Source organism: Gymnoscopelus braueri (genome assembly GCF_963280865.1).
Source record: "Gymnoscopelus braueri genome assembly, chromosome: 15".
Classification (NCBI taxonomy): domain Eukaryota; kingdom Metazoa; phylum Chordata; class Actinopteri; order Myctophiformes; family Myctophidae; genus Gymnoscopelus; species Gymnoscopelus braueri.
Window position 1 is genome coordinate 21019002 of NC_137620.1, and position 22997 is coordinate 21041998.

Consider the following 22997-nt stretch of genomic DNA (forward strand, 5'->3'; position numbering starts at 1 on the left):
TGTACAAATGGAACGAAATGAACCCGAAATGAAGCCGAAATGAACCCTTACCCCTCCCTTTGGTTCCATTTGAACACTCTCAGAGTTATCGGGGTCCTTGAAATTGAGAAAAGTGAGTTTTGATGATTGAACCACTGATGTAGGAATACATACAAATTCCATTAATAATAGTTAAAGTGCGGCTCCAAGTTAGTAAAATGATAATGTAAATAGTGCAGTTGGAGTATAAAACAATAGTGCAACATTAACTGAAGCATTCATAATATTACTGTAAATGAAATATCATAATCATGTGATAAATTACGTGTCATCGGAATGGCATAGATCGGCATACTCATCAATATCGATGCCAGCATTTTAGGCAGTATCGTAAGCTTTTCCGATACTGGAATTGATATCGGAACAACTCTACAAATTAGCAATGCGATACTGTACAACTCCTGCAGAGCCTCAGTGACGAATCATAAAATATGGATGTGTGGGGGTGTAGATCTTTCATGGGCATGATCAAGTTATTCTGAAACCTTTATCACACTAGAATTAAATACCCCATTCATGATGGTCCCCTTGGTGAGGGTGTGTGCGCTCGCCACGCACTCACATTGATTCATCTGCACATGTTAACTGGATGTTATGCAAGGGATAATTGACGGGTTGCTGGTCATTATAGAGAAAAGAATCTCAACAGGGTGATTAGGCACCAACTCGTAGCAGAGATGCCAATCACCCTGAAGAGATTTATTTCTCAATAATGACCGGTAACCTGTCAATTATCCCACTTATTACACGGCTACTTAATAAATAAATTGATGAATTGACCCAAAAGCAACAACAAAACAAAGTATTTCCTTGCTTACGGAAATGAAATATTCCAAGTGTTGTGCTGGGCAGACATAAATAGAATACATTTTCGGTTATTGCATTGTCTATTTCTCGCTTCAAATGTTTTCAAAACAAAACATCCTTGAGAGCAACTTTTAGGTGTAAATGACATTGTGTGTTTGTTTACATCAAATCAAATAATCAAATTAAACTTTATTTATATAGCATGTTTACAACAGCCGAGCTGACCAAAGTGCTGACCAAAGTGCTACATGGCTGTCATGTGGGTTACGGCACAAAATCAAGCAGCGCAGATTGATATGAGAAGGTGCTCTGAGTCTTTGATTAGACAGTGGTCCATTATAGAGCTCATCGGTCATTATCAAGAAATAACACGCCACTGAATTCAGCGATGGACCAATCAGAATCAAGCATTCAACCAAGCCGTGTAATAAGCTGGAATAATGAGGTGTTCAGTAATCGACCATGGAAAGTAATTGCCTCCGTTCTGGAGCGTTCAACACATGCAAACACACACTGTCATGTTCCCTGCACACCCTTCTTAACTCCCTCACCCAGTGCTTCCTCACCTTGCCGCCCAGTGTGTTAACAAAATCCATTGTGTGTGTACTGTGTAGGCTACTGTGTGTGTGTGTGTGTGTGTGTGTGTGTGTGTGTGTGTGTGTGTGTGTGTGTGTGTGTGTGTGTGTGTGTGTGTGTGTGTGTGTGTGTGTGTGTGTGTGTGTGTGCGCGTGCGCGTGCGCGTGTCTATCCTCAGTCCGTTTATTTGTTTACATTTTATTTTCATCCATCTGACTGATGGACTTGACAGTCCTTTCGTACCATGGCATATGTGCATCTATGTGTGCACAAATGGGTACAGACAGACAGACACACACACACACACACACCTACACACCTACACCCACACACACACACACACACACACACACACACACACACACACACACACACACACACACACACACACACACACACACACACACACACACACACACACACACACACACACACATTATCTCACATTGAATTATGAACACTCACCTGAAAGCCTTGAGTGCTGTTTTGCAACATGTGGCCTGGCCTTTTAAAAAAAGTGAAGGAAAGAAAAACAAGGCTTTCAAAGTGTTGCAAGTAAATCTGAGCATGCTCAATTATACCCAAATTATTTAAAACGTTTCATTTCCCCCCTTCACAACATTCAATGAAAATAACTGAATGGCAACTTAAATGATGGGATTCCACTGTTTTATTTGGAATAATATTTACTTGCTCTGGTGGAGTGTGAAATTTGCATTAGTCATGCACTGTAAGATTATAGCTCGATCCTCTATGATGTTTTGTATTTTACACATCCTGAAAGATTCTCTGGCAGATATGTACAAATAGATAGATTTGTATCAATAAAAACATGAATCAATCAATCAATCCCTGAAGTGTGAAATATTTCCCCTTCTTTTTTCCCAAGCTGATTCCCTCATCCAAATAGCAGGTAGTGTCAGAGTCTTCCCCAAGCACATGGATGACCACTGTTGGCTCTTGTAGATCAAAAAGTACACAGACCCCCCCGGGACGCTGCTGTTGTTGACCTGTTTTCCTTTTGAGGACCCACTAGAGCAGCTGAGAAGGAATAGATAGATCTTTATTGATCCCAAGGGATAGAGCCCTTACTTTAACAACTTACCCTAGCATCTCTATTCTGAGTAGAATTTTAGCCAAAAGTAGCAGATCTACAAGCTCTGTGAGGCGTTGTGAGCTAGAAGATCGGCTATTTTCAGCAAAGAGGTTTGGTGTAGAGGGAAAAAAAGAGCCGACCAAGTACAGAGCCAACGGTTTACTAAGTATTGAGTGTTCAAGTTGTGAAATGTCTGAAAATACACATTAACATGAATCCAACACAACACTGATGATAGTGCTTTCAAACAAGTCTATGAAAACGATATGAAAAATCTCTCTCTCTCTCTCTCTCTCTCTCTCTCTCTCTCTCTCTCTCTCTCTCTCTCTCTCTCTCTCTCTCTCTCTCTCTCTCTCTCTCTCTCTCTCTCTCTCTCTCTCTCTCTCTCTCTCTCTTTCTTAGGGGGTTCTTGGCCTGAAAAACGTTGAAGACCCCTGCAATATCTTTATTGACCCCAAAGGGGAAATTCAGTTGTCATCACGGCAGTACTGCAGTTACAGTATGAAACACAAGAGAGATGCAGAAGTAAGACATACAACTAGTAGTAAATACAATTAGGGATTAGAAATAAAGGAGCTCTAGCTATAAGTGCTCTTGCTTGGCCCTCATTTACACTTGGAGATTTATTCTATCACATCAGACGCCTTATTGGATGAAGGAGGCGTTGTATTATGAGTTACTCTGCTGGGAATGAAATAGAGGTGGTTCCGTACAGCGCACCGGAACATTTTCAGCCTCATTTCCATTACTTTCATATTCTGTGTGTCCCTTTGGAGGAACAATAAATACTCCAGAACAGATTCATTCTGCAGACGCTATATGACATTTTTTGCATAGGGGTGTTGGATTTTCATTTGTGAAATTTCCCAGGGGGCAGTAGTATAGGCCAGTTTCCAGTCACGAAGTCCCACTCAATCAAGCCCCATGGCCTTCAGGGACCTTCTTTTAAGTCACACAGCATCGCTGACACTGTCACATAGGAACCCTCCAAGCACTCCACGGACCATGATGCCGAGTGTGCCCGAACTTGGGTCATAAAAGAAAAACGTCTCTGCTGCAACAATGCTAATTGCAGTGGTGGAAAAAGTACTCCCATTTTTTACTTAAGTAAAAGTATCAATACTGCAATGTAGATATGCTCTGTTACAAGTGGAAGTCCCGTATTAAAAATGTACTTGAGTAAAAGTGCAAAAGTATTGGCATCAAAATATACTTAAAGTACCAAAAGTAAAAGTACTCATTGTGCAGAATGTCCCATTTCACAAGTTCAAAATATGTTTAAAAAATCTTTTGAAGATAGCCGAAGTAACTAGTAACTGAAGTCATAAAATTGTACTAGAGTAAAAGTACAATATTTTCCTCTGAGATAGTGGAGTAGAAGTAAAAGTATTGAAAATTTTAACAACTGAAGAAAGTCAAATAATTACTCAAAATTGTACAGTACTTGAATACATGTACTTGGTTACACTGGCTAATTGTGACAGATTTGTTTACGACGTGCTAGGAAAACAACGACTCAATTACAATCAAAAGGGGACAGGTTCTCTTCTCTGTGGGCCAAAACTGACATAAAGCACATAAGCAAGGAGTTTGTATGTGTGGGGGTGTGTGTGGGGGTGTGCGAGGGTATACGCCTGTGTGTTTAAACCAAACGATGCAGAGTGTTGATTGGGGACCTGAGGCCAAGTTGTTGAGCGATGTTTGTTGTGGTAGACATGCAGTGTTTTATGTCGTAGCCCATTTAATTTAGGGCTTCAATGAGGAAGGGAAACTGAATGAAAAAATAAATACAATGAAATAATTATTGTATGAAGGGTACAATGAGAACAAATCCCTCTCATTCTCAATCCATAACACGCCGTGAGTGATGGATGATCTTTAAATGTGTGTGCGTGCGTGCGTGCGTGCGTGCGTGCGTGCGTGCGTGCGTGCGTGCGTGCGTGCGTGCGTGCGTGCGTGCGTGCGTGCGTGCGTGCGTGCGTGCGTGCGTGCGTGCGTGCGTGTGTGCGTAGTCCTGAGACAGAGGGAGACTTCTGCATGCACAAACTGTTATGTGCAGGCAAACAGATGCAGTCAGAGCAAGTTTAATCCAATAATGTATTAACTAAGGACAAGGCTTACGGAGAGGTGAGGCAGTCAGGTGACAAAACCATGGAAGCAGTTGAGTTCAGGCAAGCAAATCCACTTGGGTAGCAGACAATAATCACATTTCCCCAAAACTGGCAGAATGGGTCAAAAACATGAAGCAGGTAGAAATAACTAAATCTGTGATGGGACCCAGAAACAAGAAACATGCTTTTACAAACTGCCTACAAATGATTGGAAACAGTCCAGTTTTACAGTGGCAAGCTGATCAGGGAAATGACAACATGTGAGTAGAAGATAGGCAGGGCTGATGTCTGTACTATAAGGTGGCGATAAGCAATAGATTTAGTGCCAGTGTAGTCCACTTCAGTGTAATCTGGCAACATTTTAGGAATTCTGATCAATCACAAATGTCAGAGCCTATAATAAACAAAGCAAGAACACATTTTCTAAACATTTTCTTTTCTTTTGTGTGTGAAAGTGAAACCTCTATATTAATATATTTATCATTTTATTTCCTCTTACATAAAGATGAAGAGTGAAGCTCCCTGACAGACCGTTATAATGAAATTATTTTTCTCTAGGCAATACAGCAGAAATAATAATAAAGCAATTTAAAAGCATTTTGTTCGTTTTAAGTGTGTCCTGTGCCTACCCTTTCTGAATAATTTAGTGTCTATACTTTGCCATACACGACTGTTCCCAAAAAGCAACTGCATTAATTAATTTCCAGTGAAGTACAATATCAAGTATTTGATAGTGACAGCTATACAATGCTATACATGTACATTATGAATGTAAAACACCTGCAAAACAAAAATAATATGTATGACCTTTATGTACAGTATGTTGTTCTACATAATAGGAGAAACAAGTAGTAGGCTACAGTATGATGTCAAATCAAATGACACATGCAAGCACATCCTAATAATAGAGGGGCCCTTAATATTGAGCTGTGTTACGTGTTTCACCAAGAGAATAAAGAGTTATTTATGTCTGAAAGACAATACCCTTGCTGATAACTTGAACAAACAACTCTGAATGGGACCCAACAGGTCAAGGTTAATGCTCAAATTATAAGTTGTAGAGTCTTATTAACTCATTCCCTGCCTAGAACGACTAAAACGACTTTTGTCCTTTAAGCCCCCTCTGCCAAGAACGACTAAAACGACTTTTTAATTTTATTTTTTTTCTTATTTATTTATTTATTTTTTAACCCAAAGACCAAGGAGATATGATTTGTTGAAGATCTAGACTCCCATCCACTTCCTTGTTAACTTAAAACTTAAACATTTTGTATCTCGGCTCCTGAGTACTTTTTTTTTTTAATTAAAAATCTCTGGCAGTGGGCAAACGCAAAAAAAAAAAGTTCTGGCAGTGAATGAGTTAAGGAGCTTTATGAGCTGACAAAAACTAGTTGAAGGTTTTGGTCAGGAAAGGTCACATTCACTACAAAATGTAAGGTGATGGGGGTTAACATCTGTACTAATTGTAGCTTCAAAATGTTGCCTGCAGTCTGTCGTGTGTACTTTTCACTTAAGGTCTCTGATTCAAATACAGATGGGAAGGAGACAGGACATACTAGAACACCAACATGGATGCTGATGCTGGATGGATGCTCATATGATTGACACACCTTGTTATTGGTAGGTTCAGAATAGACGTGATCTGTCTGCTTTGATAGGGGCAGAGAGAGGGCTATATAAACTGGTCAAGGAAGGTAGTTGGTGGGTTTGAACTTTGTAGTAGTAAGCAGCCACTTGGATTAGGAGCTCAAGCTGTAAGAATGGCCATAAAGTACGTTTGCTAATAAATAGTTAAACCTACAGACATGTCTGTCAGTTTTGCTCCAAGTGCCTTTTCCTCAACGTTCAATTAGAATAAATGTCATGAACCCTAGTCAGAATACGACGGGTAGAGTGCAAAGACCAATTTAGTATATCAAAGTAACTAGGATACCAGGTAAATATCAAACCTAGCATCTGTCTAAATAAATAACATCTAAATAGCATGCTTAACATTTGTAGTTACAGTATACAGTAGGTCTATTTGTCTGTTGTATTTTCTTAGCACTATTTATTTAACCATTTACCGTTGACTAGGGTTCATGTCATATTCCGATCTTAACTTTGTAAGTCTATCCGTAGAGCAGTCCTAAATGCCTGTGTTGTAAATTGGGATGGTCCACATGTATATCCTTTATAGATACACTATCAAGTATAAAACTGCTTTAAACAACAATTGTGGTGTATCACTGAAGAAAAAGATTTAACATTAAAAAAGTTGTATTAAAAAAATATCGATATGGCAATACATATATGTGCATCGATACAGAGCCTGCTGTATCAACCGATATATTATAACTCTATGGTATGGCATCAACATGGGCCATGACATGAAATAATGTGGGTGATGCAGTTTGGTTAAATAAACAGCACATGGTGCAGTGCACAATAAAACCAATAGATGGCATCAATGGCCAGTCCACAACATGATTGACACCAGATCATATGACATGGAGGAGTCTGAAAAAATGATTGATTAACAATTCTATCTGGTTTGCAACTTTGCATAGGCTACTGATTTAGCCTATGCAAAGGTCATTTTATCGTATTTTTAAATGCCGTTGAGTGCAATCAAGATGGCTTCCCTGATGCCCCTTAATCTGCTCCTGTGTTCCCCCCCTCATGTCCTTACAAGGACATTTGTCTTCCTAAATAGAACACACACACACACACACACACACACACACACACACACACACACACACACACACACACACACACACACACACACACACACACACACACACACACACACACACACACACACACACACACACACACACACACACACACACACACAACCCTGTTATGCAATACCTCTTATACCTGTTGTCATAGCACCCGTTTTTAACCCGTCTGTCTGTGTCCCTTTTGTGCCCATATATGGAGATCTCTGTATCTGTCTGTCTGAAAGCATCCCTCCCTTTTATGCCCAAATATGGAGATCGCTGATGCTATCAGTATATGGGCATATATGGGCATATGGGGCTAATGAGGGGGGGGGATAGGCAGTTGTGGAAAGTCCTTGTGCAGTGGTAAACGTCTGTGGAGAATGTGTGGAGTGTCTGAAGAGTGCAAACTGACTGTGATAGGTGGTCTGACTAACTAATCAAATGGCAGGTGTGTGGAATTTGTCAAATCAAGCTATGGCTGGGGTTTCCATATGGCAATCAATTGGCTCATTTGGGCCACGGCCAGAGCCTTTTCTGACGGTTCTGGATAACCGCCTATCCGACCAACTTGACGCCGGGCACTGCACTCCCTCAGGTCGTCTGCGACGCGTGTGTCGAATTTGAAGTCGGTGGGGCGAACGGTTCTCGAGATACGATTACAGACGTACATACGGAGATATGGTGCATTTATTGTAAGATGGTTAAAGGTAGGGTAAGTGATTTTCTTTGGTTAAAATAAGTGTTAAATAGCTCTATATTCTGATAGTACTCATTGCTATAGAGTGTTTGTTCAGTAAAAGGAGTCTCCTTGTCTCTCCAGCTCTTTATTAAACAGAAAATGCATTTTCGTTTCAGTTTCAGTTTCATTTCCAATTTTATCCAATCAGGATAGAGAACTCAACCAGGATATAGATTAAACAAGTGAAATTGGAAGTGATGACACTAAGAAATGAGCAGGCAAAATTGGAACTGGAACACTATAAAAATGAAGCTCAAAAATGGGTACTTTCTCCTGATTGGCTGAGAGTTTGACACCTACCGGAAAATGTATTTTCTGTTTATTAAAGAGCTGGAGAGACGGGGAGACTCCTGTTACAAAACAAACACTCTATAGCAATGATTACTATCAGAATATAGTGCTTTAACCTTTTAACAAAATACTTTTTGTTTTAACCAAAATATATCACTTACCCTACCTTTAAGTTGCTTTGGTTACCATACATCTAAATTGGGTTGATTACTGACATTGCTACTCCGAGCATTATGACATCATGAATTCCATATTTGGGCATGGCTGACTGCCTGTGACCTCATAGTGATGATGAGAGCATCACCGCCAGTCAGCTTATATAGCTCAATGCTTATAATAACTCATTATAGACTGGAGGACAGTGATCAATAACACATCAGATTCAGAGCCGGCTTTCAATAATGTACCAAAGAATTCAACCTTGAACAATCTCCACCATCAAACTACCCATTAACGACGACACAGCTGTGACGCAATAACGTGTTACCAAAAACTGTCCTTGATCACATGCCATAGTTGTCACCTTTAAACTTCATCTCAACCAAACATTCTCTGCTCTCAACGTTGATTGGGTGAATTGACTCGGGAGTTTCTGATACCCACTGCGGATTGGACCAGAGCCCGCACGCTGCAGCCAGCAGGTTAGTATGTCCCATCGGCGTGTGTACCGACTGTGAACTGAAGTGTAAAGATGGCGAGCTGGTGTGTACGAGCGGTCAGGCAGAGCTACCCTATTGTAGCCTCAAATTCACTACTACGGTAAGGATTTCAGCCCAAACTTTCGTGTTGCTTCAAATGTGCATGTTATACGTTTGTTATACAATGTTAACGCTTTGAGCTTGCTGTCATTGTGAATACATTAGCCTTGGACCACAAGACGGTCATTGGACCGTCTTGGATGATCTTCAAAATAGTGTTGGCACTTTCTCCCTTTTTGGTCCCTACATCTACATAAACGTTCAGATTCGAAGATAAAGTGCTTACCCCATGGCCACGGATGTTATAATTATGTACGGGCCCTCAGAAGTACCCGAATCTTCCGTATTGTTCAATAAAAAGCATTTTAATCCGATTGGTGGACATTTTCTCATAGACTTATAATGTATCAGAGTGCAATACACCTCCCAACCGATAGGGTCGCGTAGTTGAGAGCATATGAAAAAGATAACCACCAATCGGATTAAAATACTTTTTACTGAACAATACGTAATATACGGGTACTTCTGAGGGCCCGTACACAATTGTAACATCCTTGCCATGAGCTAAGCACTTTATATTTGAAATCTAAACGTATATATATGATGCACGGGCCAAAAAGGGAGACAGTGCAAACACTATTTTGAAGTTAATCCATGACGGCCATGACAGATGACCGTCTTGTGATCCAAGGCTAGTCCCTATGAGCATCAACCATGGTCTTTAATTGAGAAAATATCCATTCATAATAATAATTAACGTGTAATTCGTGAGACTATCAAACTGTTTTATATGATTTTATTGATGTTAATGCCATATGACAAGAAGAAGTGCTTTTCTCAAACGGGTCAGAAATGGGTCTTGTGGTTGTTGGGGTTAGCTTAGTGGCTAATGGGTTAGCATGTCATTATAAAAGGGGGCTGATGACACAATGTGACATGCCTTGCTGTTATTGGTCCCTATAGCTATCCTATATTCGTCCTATACAGAGTTATGATTTTAATCATCTTTGATAAATCTTTGGTAAGCTTACCCTCACATATCTCTAAGCCTGGCTGTATAGCATTGGGTATACTGTAGTTAGTTACATAACTGTTAACAGTGGTGGAAAAAGTACTAAAATTGTTATACTTAAGTAAAAGTATCAATAGTGCCATGTAGAAATACCCTGTTACAAGTAAAAGTCTGGAATTAAACATTTATTTGAGTAGAAGTACAAAAGTATTGGTATCAAAATGTACTAATAGTAACTAACTAACATAGTGAGTGTTTGAATGCCCTCAAATTATCAGTGCATTCAAACACTCACTAACCTAGTTATCAGACATGAACATGGACAGTAGTTGTTCAAGAAGACTGGTTTTCAGGCTGAAAACCATTCATTAACCTTTTTATATTTTGTTATGTTTCTCCTGACCTTGGTTCATGTTCTCCATTATAGGACCACCAGGGCATCTCCGAGGTTGCTGTGTACAGCTGCCCAGCAGAAGAAGGATGGTTCTGGGGAAGAGGACGGTGGTGACAAGTCGGAGCAGAGTGCAGCGGAGAAGGCTCATATGGAGGAGAAGAGCCAGCTAGAAGAGCAGGTCAAGGAGGTCATGGTGAGTCGGTTCATCAGCTAAATAAGGGGGTCATGTTAACTCATTCGGTGCCTGACTTATTTCTGGCAGTTTGGCTCTGAGTGCCAGAGCCAAAATTCATTGTAAAAAAAAAAGTCCTTAGGCGCCGAGATACAGCCTTTTTCAGTAAGAAGTTAAACAAGAAGTGAATGGAGCAGAACATTTTCAAATCATCATATCTTGGGTTCTGAACATGTTTTTGAATTTGTTTTTGGACGTCTTAGACGTCCAGTGGCACAGGGCTTATGATACAACAGACGTCTTAGACGTCCAGTGGCACTGAATGAGTTAAAGGTTAAACCTTTATATTCTGATGGTAATCATTGCTATATAGTGTTCAGTAACAGAAGTCTCCCCATATCTCCAGCTCTTTAATGAACAGAAAATAGAATTTCAGGTGTGTTGCCAATTTCAGGCAACTTTCAGACCTGTGCCAGTTGGGTACGGACGGGCCTTCTCGGGAATGATGCAAGTCAGGAACGATGCAAATAGGGAGTGCATGCCCAACCCTGTTATACAATACCCATTATACCCATTGTCAGAGTACCCGTTGTACTGTCTGTGCCCATATATGGAGATCTTTGTGTCCCCTTTATGCCCATATATGAGATCTCTATATACGTCTGTCCTTGTCCCTTTTATGCCCATATATGGAGATCCCTGATGTGATCAGTATATGGCCATATATGGGTATGCCCATATGTGGGCATATCGGGGGGATCGGTAGTTCTGGAAAGTCTTGTGCAGTAGAATGTCTGAAGAATACAAACTGACTTTGGAAAGTAGACTGATCAAATGGCAGGTGTGGGGAATTTGACATATTTGATGTAGTTTATTTAGAAAGACATGAGAATAGTACATGGAAGTACAAATTCACAATACAAGGTCTACTAAACTGGAAACCCTCATTAAGCATAACGCTTGTTTAAGATGAGAACCCCATGCACACAAATCATGATGTCATATAAGAGGCAGACAGATATACACACTACTATACAGAATGTCATACAATCAGCTTTCAGGTTACTGGTATGTCGAGAGAAAAAAAAAAAATATATATATATATACAAAAGAGGAAAATGAAGGAGGGGGGGGGGGGGGGTAGGTTAAGACTTAGACAGGGGCCATTTTTGAATTGCAGCCTCCTGAAGGTGTATCTTTAGGGCAGTTTTGAAAGTGAGTAGGGTTTTACACTCCTTTACTCCTTTTGGTAGGGCATTCCACATTTTTGATGAATAGCATGAGAACGAGTTCATACCCTTAGTTGAGCCAAATCTGGGTTGAACATGATTTGTGGAGCTGCCTCTGGTGTTATGATCATGGACTGCATTAACATTTTGGAAGTATTTTGACAAATACAGGGGGATCCCAATGTTGTGGTGTATCTTGAAGACCAGGCCCATAGCAAGTTGCTGTACTCTGTCCTCAACCCTAAGCCATCCAATCCTAGCAAAATGAGCAGGGGTTAGATGGGTTCTGTGATTGAGGCCAAGAAGTAGCCTTACAAGTTTGTTTTGGGATGTTTGGAGCCTTGTTTTTAAGGCCTTGGAGGTGTTGTGATACCATGAAGTGCATGCATAATCATAATGACCTTGAATGAGGGCCCCTGCAAGAATCTTCAGAGTATTCTTACTGACTAGGCGATCAATCCTCCACAAATAGCGTGTTGTTTGGTTGACATTTTTGATCACTTTTTCGGCGTTTTTGTTACCAGAGAGGTTTGCTTCCAAGATGGAGCCCAGGTAGGTAATTGGGTAATTGGTAGGTGTGGGGAATTTGCCAAAACAAGCTTAGGCCGGGGTTGCCATGACAATGAATCAAGTGGCTCATTTGAGCCACGGTCAGAGCCTTTTCTGGTGGTTTGGACAACCGCCTATCCGACCGACTCGATGCCGGGCACTGCACTCCCTCGGGTTGTCAGCGACGTGCGTGGCAAATTTGAAGTCGGTCTGTTGAAAAGTTCTCGAGAAATGTGGATTACATACGTACAGAGATTCCCTGCATTAATTGTAAGATCAGGAGAGGGTACCCATTCATCAGCTTCAATTGTATAGTGTTCCAGTTCCACATTTTTCTGCTCTTTTTTTGTGTCATCACTTCCAATTTCACGTTCTTATCCTGTATCCTGTGAGTTTAATAATAATGGATTTTATTTATAATGCACTTTACATTTGAAAAAATCTCAAAGTGCTACAATAGGCAGTTGCATAAAAAGAAACATCACACCATTAAAAACATCTGAGAAACTGAAACAAAACAAAAACATGGGGGCATAAAGCCTAGAGGTAAAACCAATGTAGCTAAAAAAAATGCTTTGTTAAAAAGGTAGGTCTTTAGTCCTCTCTTAAAGCAGACTTTGTTATCCTGATCCTGACCACCTGAACATTTATTTTCTGTTTACTTAAGAGCTGCTAGAGACGAGGATACCCCTGTTACTGAACAAACACTCTATAGCTATGATTACAATTACAATCAGAAAATAGAGCTATTTATCATTAAAATATCACTTACCCTACCTTTAATACAGTGGTTCCCATCCTTTTGTCGGACAACAGCTCCCTCCAGAAATTCTGGTGTATTCTCTGAAGAAAAAGGTTTTATATTCATAGATCATAAGCAATTATTCCCACTGACTGATTGTTCTACTGTTGTGAGGACATGCATGCATGCATATACGTATGTACATACATACAGTACAAACCCTGCTTTAGCCTTTGGCCACGGTGTAAAAGAAAAGCTAGTGATTTTGTACAAGATAGTGCTGTATCATTGTACTGTATATTTTAAATGTATCATTGTATTGTACTGTATATTTTAAATGTATGTTCTGATCCTTTCCATACGTCTGTTACTAGGAAAAATATAAGCGGGCCTTGGCAGACATGGAGAACCTCCGGGCGAGAAATAAGAAGAATGTGGAAGATGCCAAGTTATATGGTAAGGAATACAAAATCTTTACAAAAATATGTATAACCGAGAAGTCACAACAAACAGCGTCTTAACTGTACCACTCAATCCCCAAACCCACTAGGGATCCAGGGCATCTGCAAAGACCTGCTGGAGGTGGCCGACATCTTGGAGAAGGCCACGGAGAGCGTGCCCAAGGAGGAGGTGAACACCCAGAACCCCCACCTGAAGAACCTGTTCGACGGCCTGGTGATGACCGAGGTGCAGATCCAGAAGGTGTTCACCAAGCACGGCCTGGTCAGGCTCAACCCCGACGGCCAGAAGTTCGACCCCTACGAGCACGAGGCCTTGTTCCACACGCCTGTGCCGGGCAAGGAGCCCGGCACGGTCGCCATGGTGACCAAGGTGGGCTACAAGCTCCACGGCCGCACGCTCCGGCCGGCCCTTGTCGGTGTAGCAAAAGCCCCCTAGAAGATATGATAGATTTTTTTTGGAGGCGGGGGGGGGGTATTGCCTGGGTGATGAATCACCTCAGGCACGACGGACTGGTCAAGACGCCACACGCACCACCCTCTCTTCTCCTACCTACGCCCCCCAGAACACCACCACCTTGAGGTGCCTCAAGACGGGAATCCAACCGGACTGATCTTTGCATCTTGACAACAGCTAAGCCTGGTTCAGTGGTGTTTTAACAGACCTTGCAACGGCATAGAAATCACTCCCATTTTTATGCCGTAAACCGTCAGATTGCAGTCTCGATCTTGTCTCGTCATAGTATATTATAATTATTTTTTTTCTTATATAATGGGAGATCATAATTGATGTAATTCTAGACTACTCACACAGGTACAAGCAGAAAAACCTTGTGCAAGGGTGTCGCTTACCAAAAATAACTGTAGATCAGTTATTTTTGGCAAGCGACACTGCAGTACTACGGAGTATTATTACACTTAACCCATTTAGACCTGAGGCTGATTCTAAAAACGCCTTCTAAATCCTGAAGTTTTCTGAAAAACTAAAAAAATATGTTGCTATATACTGTACATAACAGGAACCCCAAAAGGGGTTCCCTGTCTTGAAAGGTATAGTTACAAATAGCGGTTAAGTGGTCTGTTTCAGTGCATCTTGGAGACAGCGCTCACCAGTCCGTTTTGGTTTATGACCATGTCTGTTTGAACATCAATAGTCTCATAACCATTTCCTGCGTGGCGGCACTAAAGAGCAGATTTGTCTCTTTGCTGAGGTGGTTCTCCCAAGGCTATCCCAATCAAAGTGTGTTTTTCACCAATATCTTCAGACATATGGATGGAGGCTGTAACCTGACCTTGGCATTCCACCTTGGCAGTGTGTTAACAGCCCTCATGCTAGATGTTGGCTTGGTTGTGTTGGGACAGTTTTGGCTTTAAACTTGGTTGTGCATTGCAGGTTGTGCATTGCAGCATACACCGGTGCACAACTTAAGTATAAATCAGGCATTACAGTACCACCGGCATCACAGTAATTTAATGTCTAACTTCAAGGTCAATTGATAACTGTCCATAAATATCACTGTATACACTTGATAAGGTTGGTTTGGTAATTTAGTCTGCTGAAATCTGTATTAAGCATCTCACGTGAGTAAATTAAACATTATCCTTTTGTAATTATGAACTGTTGTTCCTTTTTAAGTTGTGTACAAGGACCGGCTATCTGTAAAAGAGTGTGTGTGTGTGGTGGGTCAATTTCTGCCAAACATCCCACATACGATACAGTACCTATATAGCATAGCTTGGTTCTCAGCTTTGATGGAGCCTCAAAGAACATTTTGGATTGGACCAGACCCCACTTGGTTTAGTGGCTTTTGAATCATAAATTATCTTTTATAAAGAACGGTCCATATTTTGGTATCCTATCTACACCACTGTTTCCCAAACAGTGTGTTGGGACCCAGTCTTAGGGATTACAAGTAAATATATTTTTGTTTTGTTTTTAAAAATATCAATTCACAATTTATAAAAAATATATATTTCAAAATAATTATTAAATAAAAAATCGAATAAATTAGGAAAATAGCAGATCTACAAGCTCGGCTGTAGATGGGCAATTTTCACTAGTTTGGGTCCCGGGGTGACATTGCATTTCCCTTTTGGGTCTTGAGCTAAAAAGTCTGGGAACCACGGTTCTACATAATTTGCCATCATCTTTGGTGATCAGAATTCATAACTGTAAATGTTAAAACATGCTAGTTCAATACACCAGCCAAGACTGGCCCAACTGGTCACATTTTTATGAAGTAAAACTACTGTTGGAAAACCTTCGCACACCAGGTAAAAATGTCTTTGCGACAGGTGTGTAGGTGAAGCAGACAATGAATGAACGAACAGAAAGCACCCCAAATTTGACGCAATGTTCCTTTCACCATGACCTCCTTCAAGCATGTGCATGAAACGTTGCATCAAATAAAGTTTTTCTTGTACTGTGTAAGTCGGGCAGTGTGCAGGTGCTTTGTTAATCGTTCACCATCTTGAAGTAGAACTAAAATCTCAAATTTGAGTTTGCTGCCATCTAAAGGTTTTAACTTGAGTAAAGGGGCTGGGGTGATGTTACAGTATGCATTGGTGCAAGCAATTTACAGCAGCTAATGTTAATAACAGGTGTTAGATTTAAATGTGCCAATTGGCTCGATATGATTGACAATATGTGGCACACAAAGTCTAATTCGCCTATTTTTATTTGCTTATTAGTGTACCAAAGCAGCATAGCCCTTTTAGTTCCCCTCTAAAATATATCTTTGGAAATATCACTTGCAGTGAGATCCCAGCCTTCTAAACAAATGTCTTAGGTTTGATGTATCACCAGTCTCATGTCTATTCATTTAGTACTCCTATAGCTAACATCAAAGTGCAAATTATAGGTGGATAACTGCTACAAAAGGCAACAATATGCATTGGTCCATTGATATGCATGAATGAATAGGATAATTTGAAAGTAAAGTATTTGCACTTTTAATACAAAACATACACACGCCATTTCATGTGCAACCACAAGAAAAAGGAAAATTGGAAAATTACAAAAGTGCTGATTCCTAAATGCACTACAGATACATAAGAACAGCATGCCATGACTACAACCAAGGCTTGGGTAAAATGGTTCTTGCAGACACACTGAAATTTGGTTTTCATTACAAAAAGCTATAAAAAAAACATTAACAAAATAAAATACTGTACATTTCACAGGTCAGGTCAATTTCATTTTCAAATTACTTTACAGTTATTTACAGTTGGTTGCATAATTGTATGCAAAATCCCAAGCACAAATAAAATGGTGTACAGAAAATATACCTGCCCCATAGGAAAAACAATTCATATTTTCTTCTGAGACACTCATCCCACAACTCGCTATTTAACACCCCCACATGCTATTGCCAAAAACTGATGGCGACCTTGAATGCATTCAACCCTATGTCTAAATGAACAACTACAGAGGAATTTTTAAAACTCAAGCGTTTTCAGTCGACAACTTGGATGGCACTTGACCGATTCTGTCCAACACAAGTGAACTACAGTGGCACACAATGGCATCCCCTGAATAACAAAGCACCAATTAAACTATGGTTGGTAAACCATTTTCAATGAGAACATGTACAATGATATATGAAGGTCCAAAAGGTCCTTCAGGCTGATACTTTTGACGTTTTGAAAAACATTACATCAAATTCTGGATCTTACTGAACTCTGATATAACTGAGTAATGACCTCTGACCTCAATGCTTAATGAATGAGGCCACGTGCCCTTGGTGTCCACAAAGAGCTACGGTTCAGCTGAATGGTGACGCTGATTACTTCAATTTCACTGGATAAACCAGTAAAAGGAATAAGACTAGAGACCATCCACTGTCATAGGTTACATCTACATGCGCAACACCCCTCTCTCTTGGACCCTGTCCCACTTTTGTACCCGTGGTCCCGCTGTCAACCGATTGACAATTCAATAACTTCATTTACATTTAAATAGTGCCTCGCCTCGACATACAGAAGACCCATCGACCTAGGAAAATGAATGACTCACTGAGGCTACTGTTATGGCTCACCCTTCAAGACAGAGAGAGTCACCTTATTTTTGGATAAAGCCAGTGTGATGGTCCCGAAAGCGCTGGTGCACAACACATGCTTTGATGGACCTCGGTTATACAAAGGACCCTCAGTTTGGTGATGGGGTTTTGACACTGTGCTGTTTCGTCAGGAAGAGGGAGGGAGATACTGCTAATTTTTTAGGCATATACATAGCTATCAAAACTGGCATGTGGGCAGGGCCTTTACAGCATTTCACAGTGCCTACTGAACTTCAGTGATGACACCTAAACATGGCAGTTTCTACATGTTTACCTAGTGATGATGATCACAGGACAAATAAACCGCAGGGAAAAATAAACAGCAAGTATTAGAAGTAGTCATGCACCATATATAGTGAGGGAATGAAAATTGAGGAAAAACTGTTTCGGTTGCTGCAGGATTACAACGTAAGCAAAATACATATAACCTCTAAAGAGAAACGGGTGTACTTTTAATTAGCCCAGTGTACAGAACTCGCAAAGTAAACAAAATAAACATCTCAGCATTGTGCTTTAGCATTTATGTAGTATATCAATGGTCCACTGCCCTTACACAGTGAACTTCATGCCTTCTTAGGTAGACAGTGCAAAGATAAAGTGGGCTTTGATTGGATTCTTTTTTTCCCTGTCCAGCCAAATTGTAGCACATGCAAAAAAAAAAAAGGGGGCTTAGATTTAGTGATGTATCAGAGCATTAGCTGTCAAATTGACCCTGCAATGTTACAAGGCCTTTCATGGAAATCCGACTCTCATCCCTTCCTGTTTTACCTTCAACATGGAGAGACTGTGTAGACCTCCTGCTATTTGGACTCAACTCAATACTCAACTCATACACAATACTCAATCTCATCAAGGTACCTTTATAGGCAAGGTTGGGTCAGATTATTTGATATGTAGTCAGCTAATGAATATCCCAGCTAATGTAATCCCTTGGATTACAAAACTAATGTTATCTAATCGCAATACTTTTGGATTACTGCAGAATCAAATATTGCACCTTATACAAAAAAAATTGAGTTAGACAAACTCATTTCTCGTAAAACTTCTCAAAACATTTCCAATGCATATAAAACACATTTATCTAATAGCGTTGGCAAGGATATAGACTAGGACCAATTTGACTGTGTAATGTGGTTACCTTGCAACTGTGGGTCTTACAGGGCGGAGAAACCTGTATGCCAGATGCACTTCATTAATAGCATTGTTAACCCCATAATCAACAACCCATCAACACCATCAGTGAACCCACCGCCAGCCTACCAACAGCTAGTCTTTCACCTAGGCCTAGGTCAGTGTTTCTCAAGACCACTAGTGGTCCATAGGAAAAGGTTTTAAATGTTTAAAATATATCCGTTAAATTTAAGAATGTTTTTTAATCATTGGCATAGAGTGGGGGAAAAGCCTGAAATCAAATATTGACTGTTAAGGGCTTGATGTACTGTGTTGCGTGCGGTGTCGCGCACCAAAAAAATGCAGATCTACAAGCTCACAAGGCATCGATGTGCGAAGTGTTGTGAGATGTGCTATTTTTGGTGCACGCCGCCGGCGGCTACTAAGTATAAATACGGCTTTAAGATCATTCATGTTAAATATTAATAAAAAGTAAGTAAATAAATAAAATAGAATAGCCTTATTATATACAAAATATGTATTGTTGTTGTAGGGAGCTGGGGTACTAGGGTGACCCTTGTTCCATAAATGCTAGTGGCCCCCTGGAGCTCAAAAAAAGACCTGAGGCCGAGTCTACAAATGCCTTCTAAATCAGTAGTTCTCAAACTTTTTCGTGCCAATTGGACCCCCAAATTGATATATATATATATATATATATATATATATATATATATATATATATTCGGCCACAGACCCGCCATCTGAAAATGTTTCGTGCTAGGGATCCCCCCAGAAGAGAAGATTTGTGTTAAAAAATAAAAAAAGATAGCAGATGTACAAGCGCGCTGTGAGCTTGTAGATCTGCTATTTTTGAATAGCCAACACTAAAATCTAAAATGACAGATGCTATCCCAGTTTTAATGGGTTATTATGTAGCTTCTCTGTAAAGTAAGGGGAGGGGCGGGTGGTCAGAAGCTGAGGTGTGGATTGGGATGGCAAGGGCTTGTATTGAGAAAGGTGACCCAGTCTGACCTGCTGAGCTCTCTGTGGTGGGGGTTGAAAACTGCCATAGACGTAATCAAAAGAATGCATCAAGCTTCTGACAGTTTAACTAGAATCTAATTATACGTCTTTCCAAATAGTATCTGGATAGATTATAATTACTTATTTTTGAGACAAGGCACTGTGTAATTTTTTGATTACGTAATGCCTATTACAAGTAGTCAGTACCCAACCCTGCCTATAGAACGGATTCCTCAAAGAAAGAAAGAATGTGTTAGCATTTGGTTTATATTCAGTCACAGTATGGATGCCCCAGTACTATGAGAAATATAAGCATAGTTTACCCAAATCATTGTCAACATTGTTTATTTAAATGTAAAAATATAGGCCTATTTATGTTCCAAGTTCTCCTGTACCAAAAAATACTTACGTTCTTTAGTTTGAATTTTTAATCAAAGGGAAATCCTTATTCTTTTCAATGTACATATATTCACAAGTTATCCTATGAAAAACGATAGAATCCAGCAGTTGCAGTCTGCCTTCTGAACTCACGGCAACATGGCCAGAGAACAGGAGTTAGCGTCTCTTTTCTCAGAAAAGCCAAAATGGACTGTTAAGACGCATCACGTGATATCCAGCCACTTTCGGTGAGAAAGGTGAGGATGCGTTTTTTGATAACCTTGTCCAGGTAGCCGGGCAGCCTGCTCTTGGCAGGGATACCCTGCCTCTTCTGGAGGTGGTCTTTGATAATGATGGTTTTGGCCGTCAGGTAGCGCGTGGGACTCAGGTTCAACGAGTTGCACAGCACCTTCTCCCTGTCCGACAGCAGCTCGAAGCCGCTCAGGTTCTCAATGGCGGCAAACTCGCCATCCTTGCATTCTTCCTTGATGCCCCCAACTCCGCCCCCGCCAGCCATGCCTCCGCCCCCTCCGACTCCACCTCCCAGCCCGCCCCCGGAGCCCAGGCCCCCACCTCCGCTGCCCCGCTTGGAGGTGACCACGTTCTTGTTCTCTTTGCGCTTCTCGCGCTTGTGGCGCGCCGCCTCGTACTCTGCCGACTCATCCAGACGGGCGATGCCGTTTCGCCGGTAGCGCTGCAGCTCACGCACCTTGGCCCTCAGCACACGCTCTTTGTGCATGTTGTCGAAAAAATCTTCAAATTCACGGTGGGCCATAAACTGACAGAGCCCCCGCAGCCTGACGCGCTGCTCCTTCTCCTCCTTGGTGATCTTGCGCTTGGGCGTGCTCGGCACCGACGCGGACCCCGTCGCCACCGTGGTGGCGGCGCCCGCCGCTACGCCAACCCCGGCTCCCCCTCCTGCACTGCCGGCGCCACCGCCAGAAGTGACAGCTCCCAGCGTGCCCGGCTTCTCCTTGTCTTTGTCCTTCTTGTCGCGGCCCAGAAAGGAGGGGACTAGGTTGTAGTCACGGGCAATGTTCTTGCGCCGCTGGCGCTCGCGGAGCTTGCGCACGTACATGTCCACGTGGGCGCGCTTCATCTCGATGTCCACGTCCTCGTCGTCGTAGTTGACCGACAGGCCGCTGATGAGCTTCTCGGCGTCCTGGTCGTACTCGATCTCGTAGTCGTCGCGGAGCGGCATGTAGCCCAGCTGCTGCTGCTCCGCCAGCGTTATGTCTAGCGGGGGCAGCGGGGTGGTGAGACTGGGGGAGAGGGGACCCCCGCTGGGGCAAGTGTGGTCGGTCACCCGATTGGGGATGTTGTCGGGGATACAGGCCTTGCCCAGGTTTCCGTGGATGTACATGCTGACATAGTGCTCCATGACCTCCTGGGGGGTCCGGGACGCTCCCACATGAGTGGCCATGTCCTCCTGAAAGATGACATGCAGATACCCAGTGATTCTCAAACTTTTTTCATTTCAAGGACCATCGGTTTGATATGCATTAGGCCACAGACCCCCATTTGATATAATTTCTAACTATGGGACCCAAAATCTACAATGTAAAATCTTCAGTGTACATAATTTTTATTCTATAAGTTAATGACCTATCTGAATCACAACTATCACACATTTAGCTGGGTACCCCTGGAACCGCCTCATGGACCTGGGCAAGCACCCACACAACCAACCAATAATAAAGCTGGAACGTACATACCAGTAATACATAAATTGAAGCCAAACACACAGCATAATCCTTAGTGTTGATGTATCCACTCGTAACTCAAGAGAGTTTACTGTGTACTGCACTTGCTGTGATCTTCAACTTGCTTTATTGTCAACTTTTAGTTTCAAGACCTCACCTTTCATCACGTTCAGCTCGGCTTTTTGTAGCCAACTAATTATGCATTGAAATAACCATTATAATAAACAGTGGTGCAAAGTAACTAAGTACAATATTTTGGTACTTTTACTTTACTGGAGTATTTCCAATTTTCAGTACTTTTACTTCTTCTCCACTACATCTCAGAGGCAAATTTTGTACTTTTACTCCACTGAAAGGAATTGGGGGAAAAAGCCCTTAATACCCAATTGAAAAAAAAATTAAGGGAAAAAAAGTGGGGGGAAATATTTTGGGGGAAAAACCCATACCTAATTAAATAAAATGAAAGAATATTGAACAAATTAAAACAAACAAAAATACATACCCAATTGCCAAAGCCATACTGCTCGATGGCATCGAGCAGCGACTGCTCTTCCCTGCTGGTCCATCCTCCCTCCGCCTCGGCAGCCCACAGGGAGAAGCGGCCGCCGTCCACTTGCTGGTAGCCGTGCCACCGCCGGTGGGCGCCCAGCTCCGCGCCCGCCGAGAAGCACTCCGGGCACAGCTCGATGTCCGGGCAGTCGGTGCAGCGGAGCCGCAGGTTGGTCACGTCGGCCAGGCAGTTCACGCAGTACTTCTTCCCGAGGTCGGCCATGTTGCTAGCCTGCCCTCAGTTGGCTGCTGCTTGTTGTTGGAGGCAGAACTAGGCTGTCTGACTGCCGCGGCGGGAGCGCATGCGCACTGGACTGTCCGCTCTTTTGCTGTGGTGTAGGGTAACTCTTTTTGCCCCTAATTTCATAGTGAGGTGTAGTGGGCAGTGTTAATTTTCTACTAAAACTATGACGGAAAATGTTCGTCGACTACCTTTTTTCACTGACGAAAACTAAATAAAAACTAAGCTATGAAGACTAAAACTAAGACTAAATATATTGACAAATACAAACTAGACTAAAATGTTAGGGAAGGACTAGTGCAGAAGAAATC

General features: G+C 41.6%; 2 protein-coding genes across 2 annotated transcripts; one reads left to right on the forward strand and one right to left on the reverse strand.

Annotated features, from left to right (window-relative positions):
- Positions 1-8997: 8997 nt before the first annotated feature.
- Positions 8998-14616, forward strand: grpel1 (GrpE-like 1, mitochondrial). The gene is made up of 4 exons (XM_080451629.1): positions 8998-9129; positions 10508-10667; positions 13541-13622; positions 13717-14616. Exons 1-4 carry the CDS (start codon positions 9062-9064, stop codon positions 14061-14063), a joined length of 657 nt encoding a protein of 218 aa, XP_080307755.1. The 5' UTR covers positions 8998-9061; the 3' UTR covers positions 14064-14616.
- Positions 14617-19569: 4953 nt separating this feature from the next.
- Positions 19570-22680, reverse strand: tada2b (transcriptional adaptor 2B). Its single transcript, XM_080451156.1, has 2 exons — positions 22399-22680; positions 19570-21622 (listed from the first exon to the last, which is right to left on the reverse strand). The coding sequence occupies exons 1-2, from the start codon at positions 22666-22668 to the stop codon at positions 20408-20410; spliced, it is 1485 nt and encodes a 494-aa protein (XP_080307282.1). The 5' UTR covers positions 22669-22680; the 3' UTR covers positions 19570-20407.
- Between the last annotated feature and the right edge of the window lie 317 nt (positions 22681-22997).

What these genes read in the sequence shown, in the direction of transcription:
- grpel1 (XM_080451629.1), top strand. Translation starts at nt 9,062, where the DNA reads ATGGCGAGCTGGTGTGTACGAGCGGTCAGGCAGAGCTACCCTATTGTA. An exon ending in GCCTCAAATTCACTACTACG is followed by an intron (nt 9,130 to 10,507) that starts GTAAGGATTTCA and finishes TCTCCATTATAG; the next exon opens with GACCACCAGGGCATCTCCGA. An exon ending in GGAAGATGCCAAGTTATATG is followed by an intron (nt 13,623 to 13,716) that starts GTAAGGAATACA and finishes CAAACCCACTAG; the next exon opens with GGATCCAGGGCATCTGCAAA.
- tada2b (XM_080451156.1), bottom strand. Translation starts at nt 22,668, where the DNA reads ATGGCCGACCTCGGGAAGAAGTACTGCGTGAACTGCCTGGCCGACGTG. An exon ending in AGTATGGCTTTGGCAATTGG is followed by an intron (nt 21,623 to 22,398) that starts GTATGTATTTTT and finishes GTCATCTTTCAG; the next exon opens with GAGGACATGGCCACTCATGT.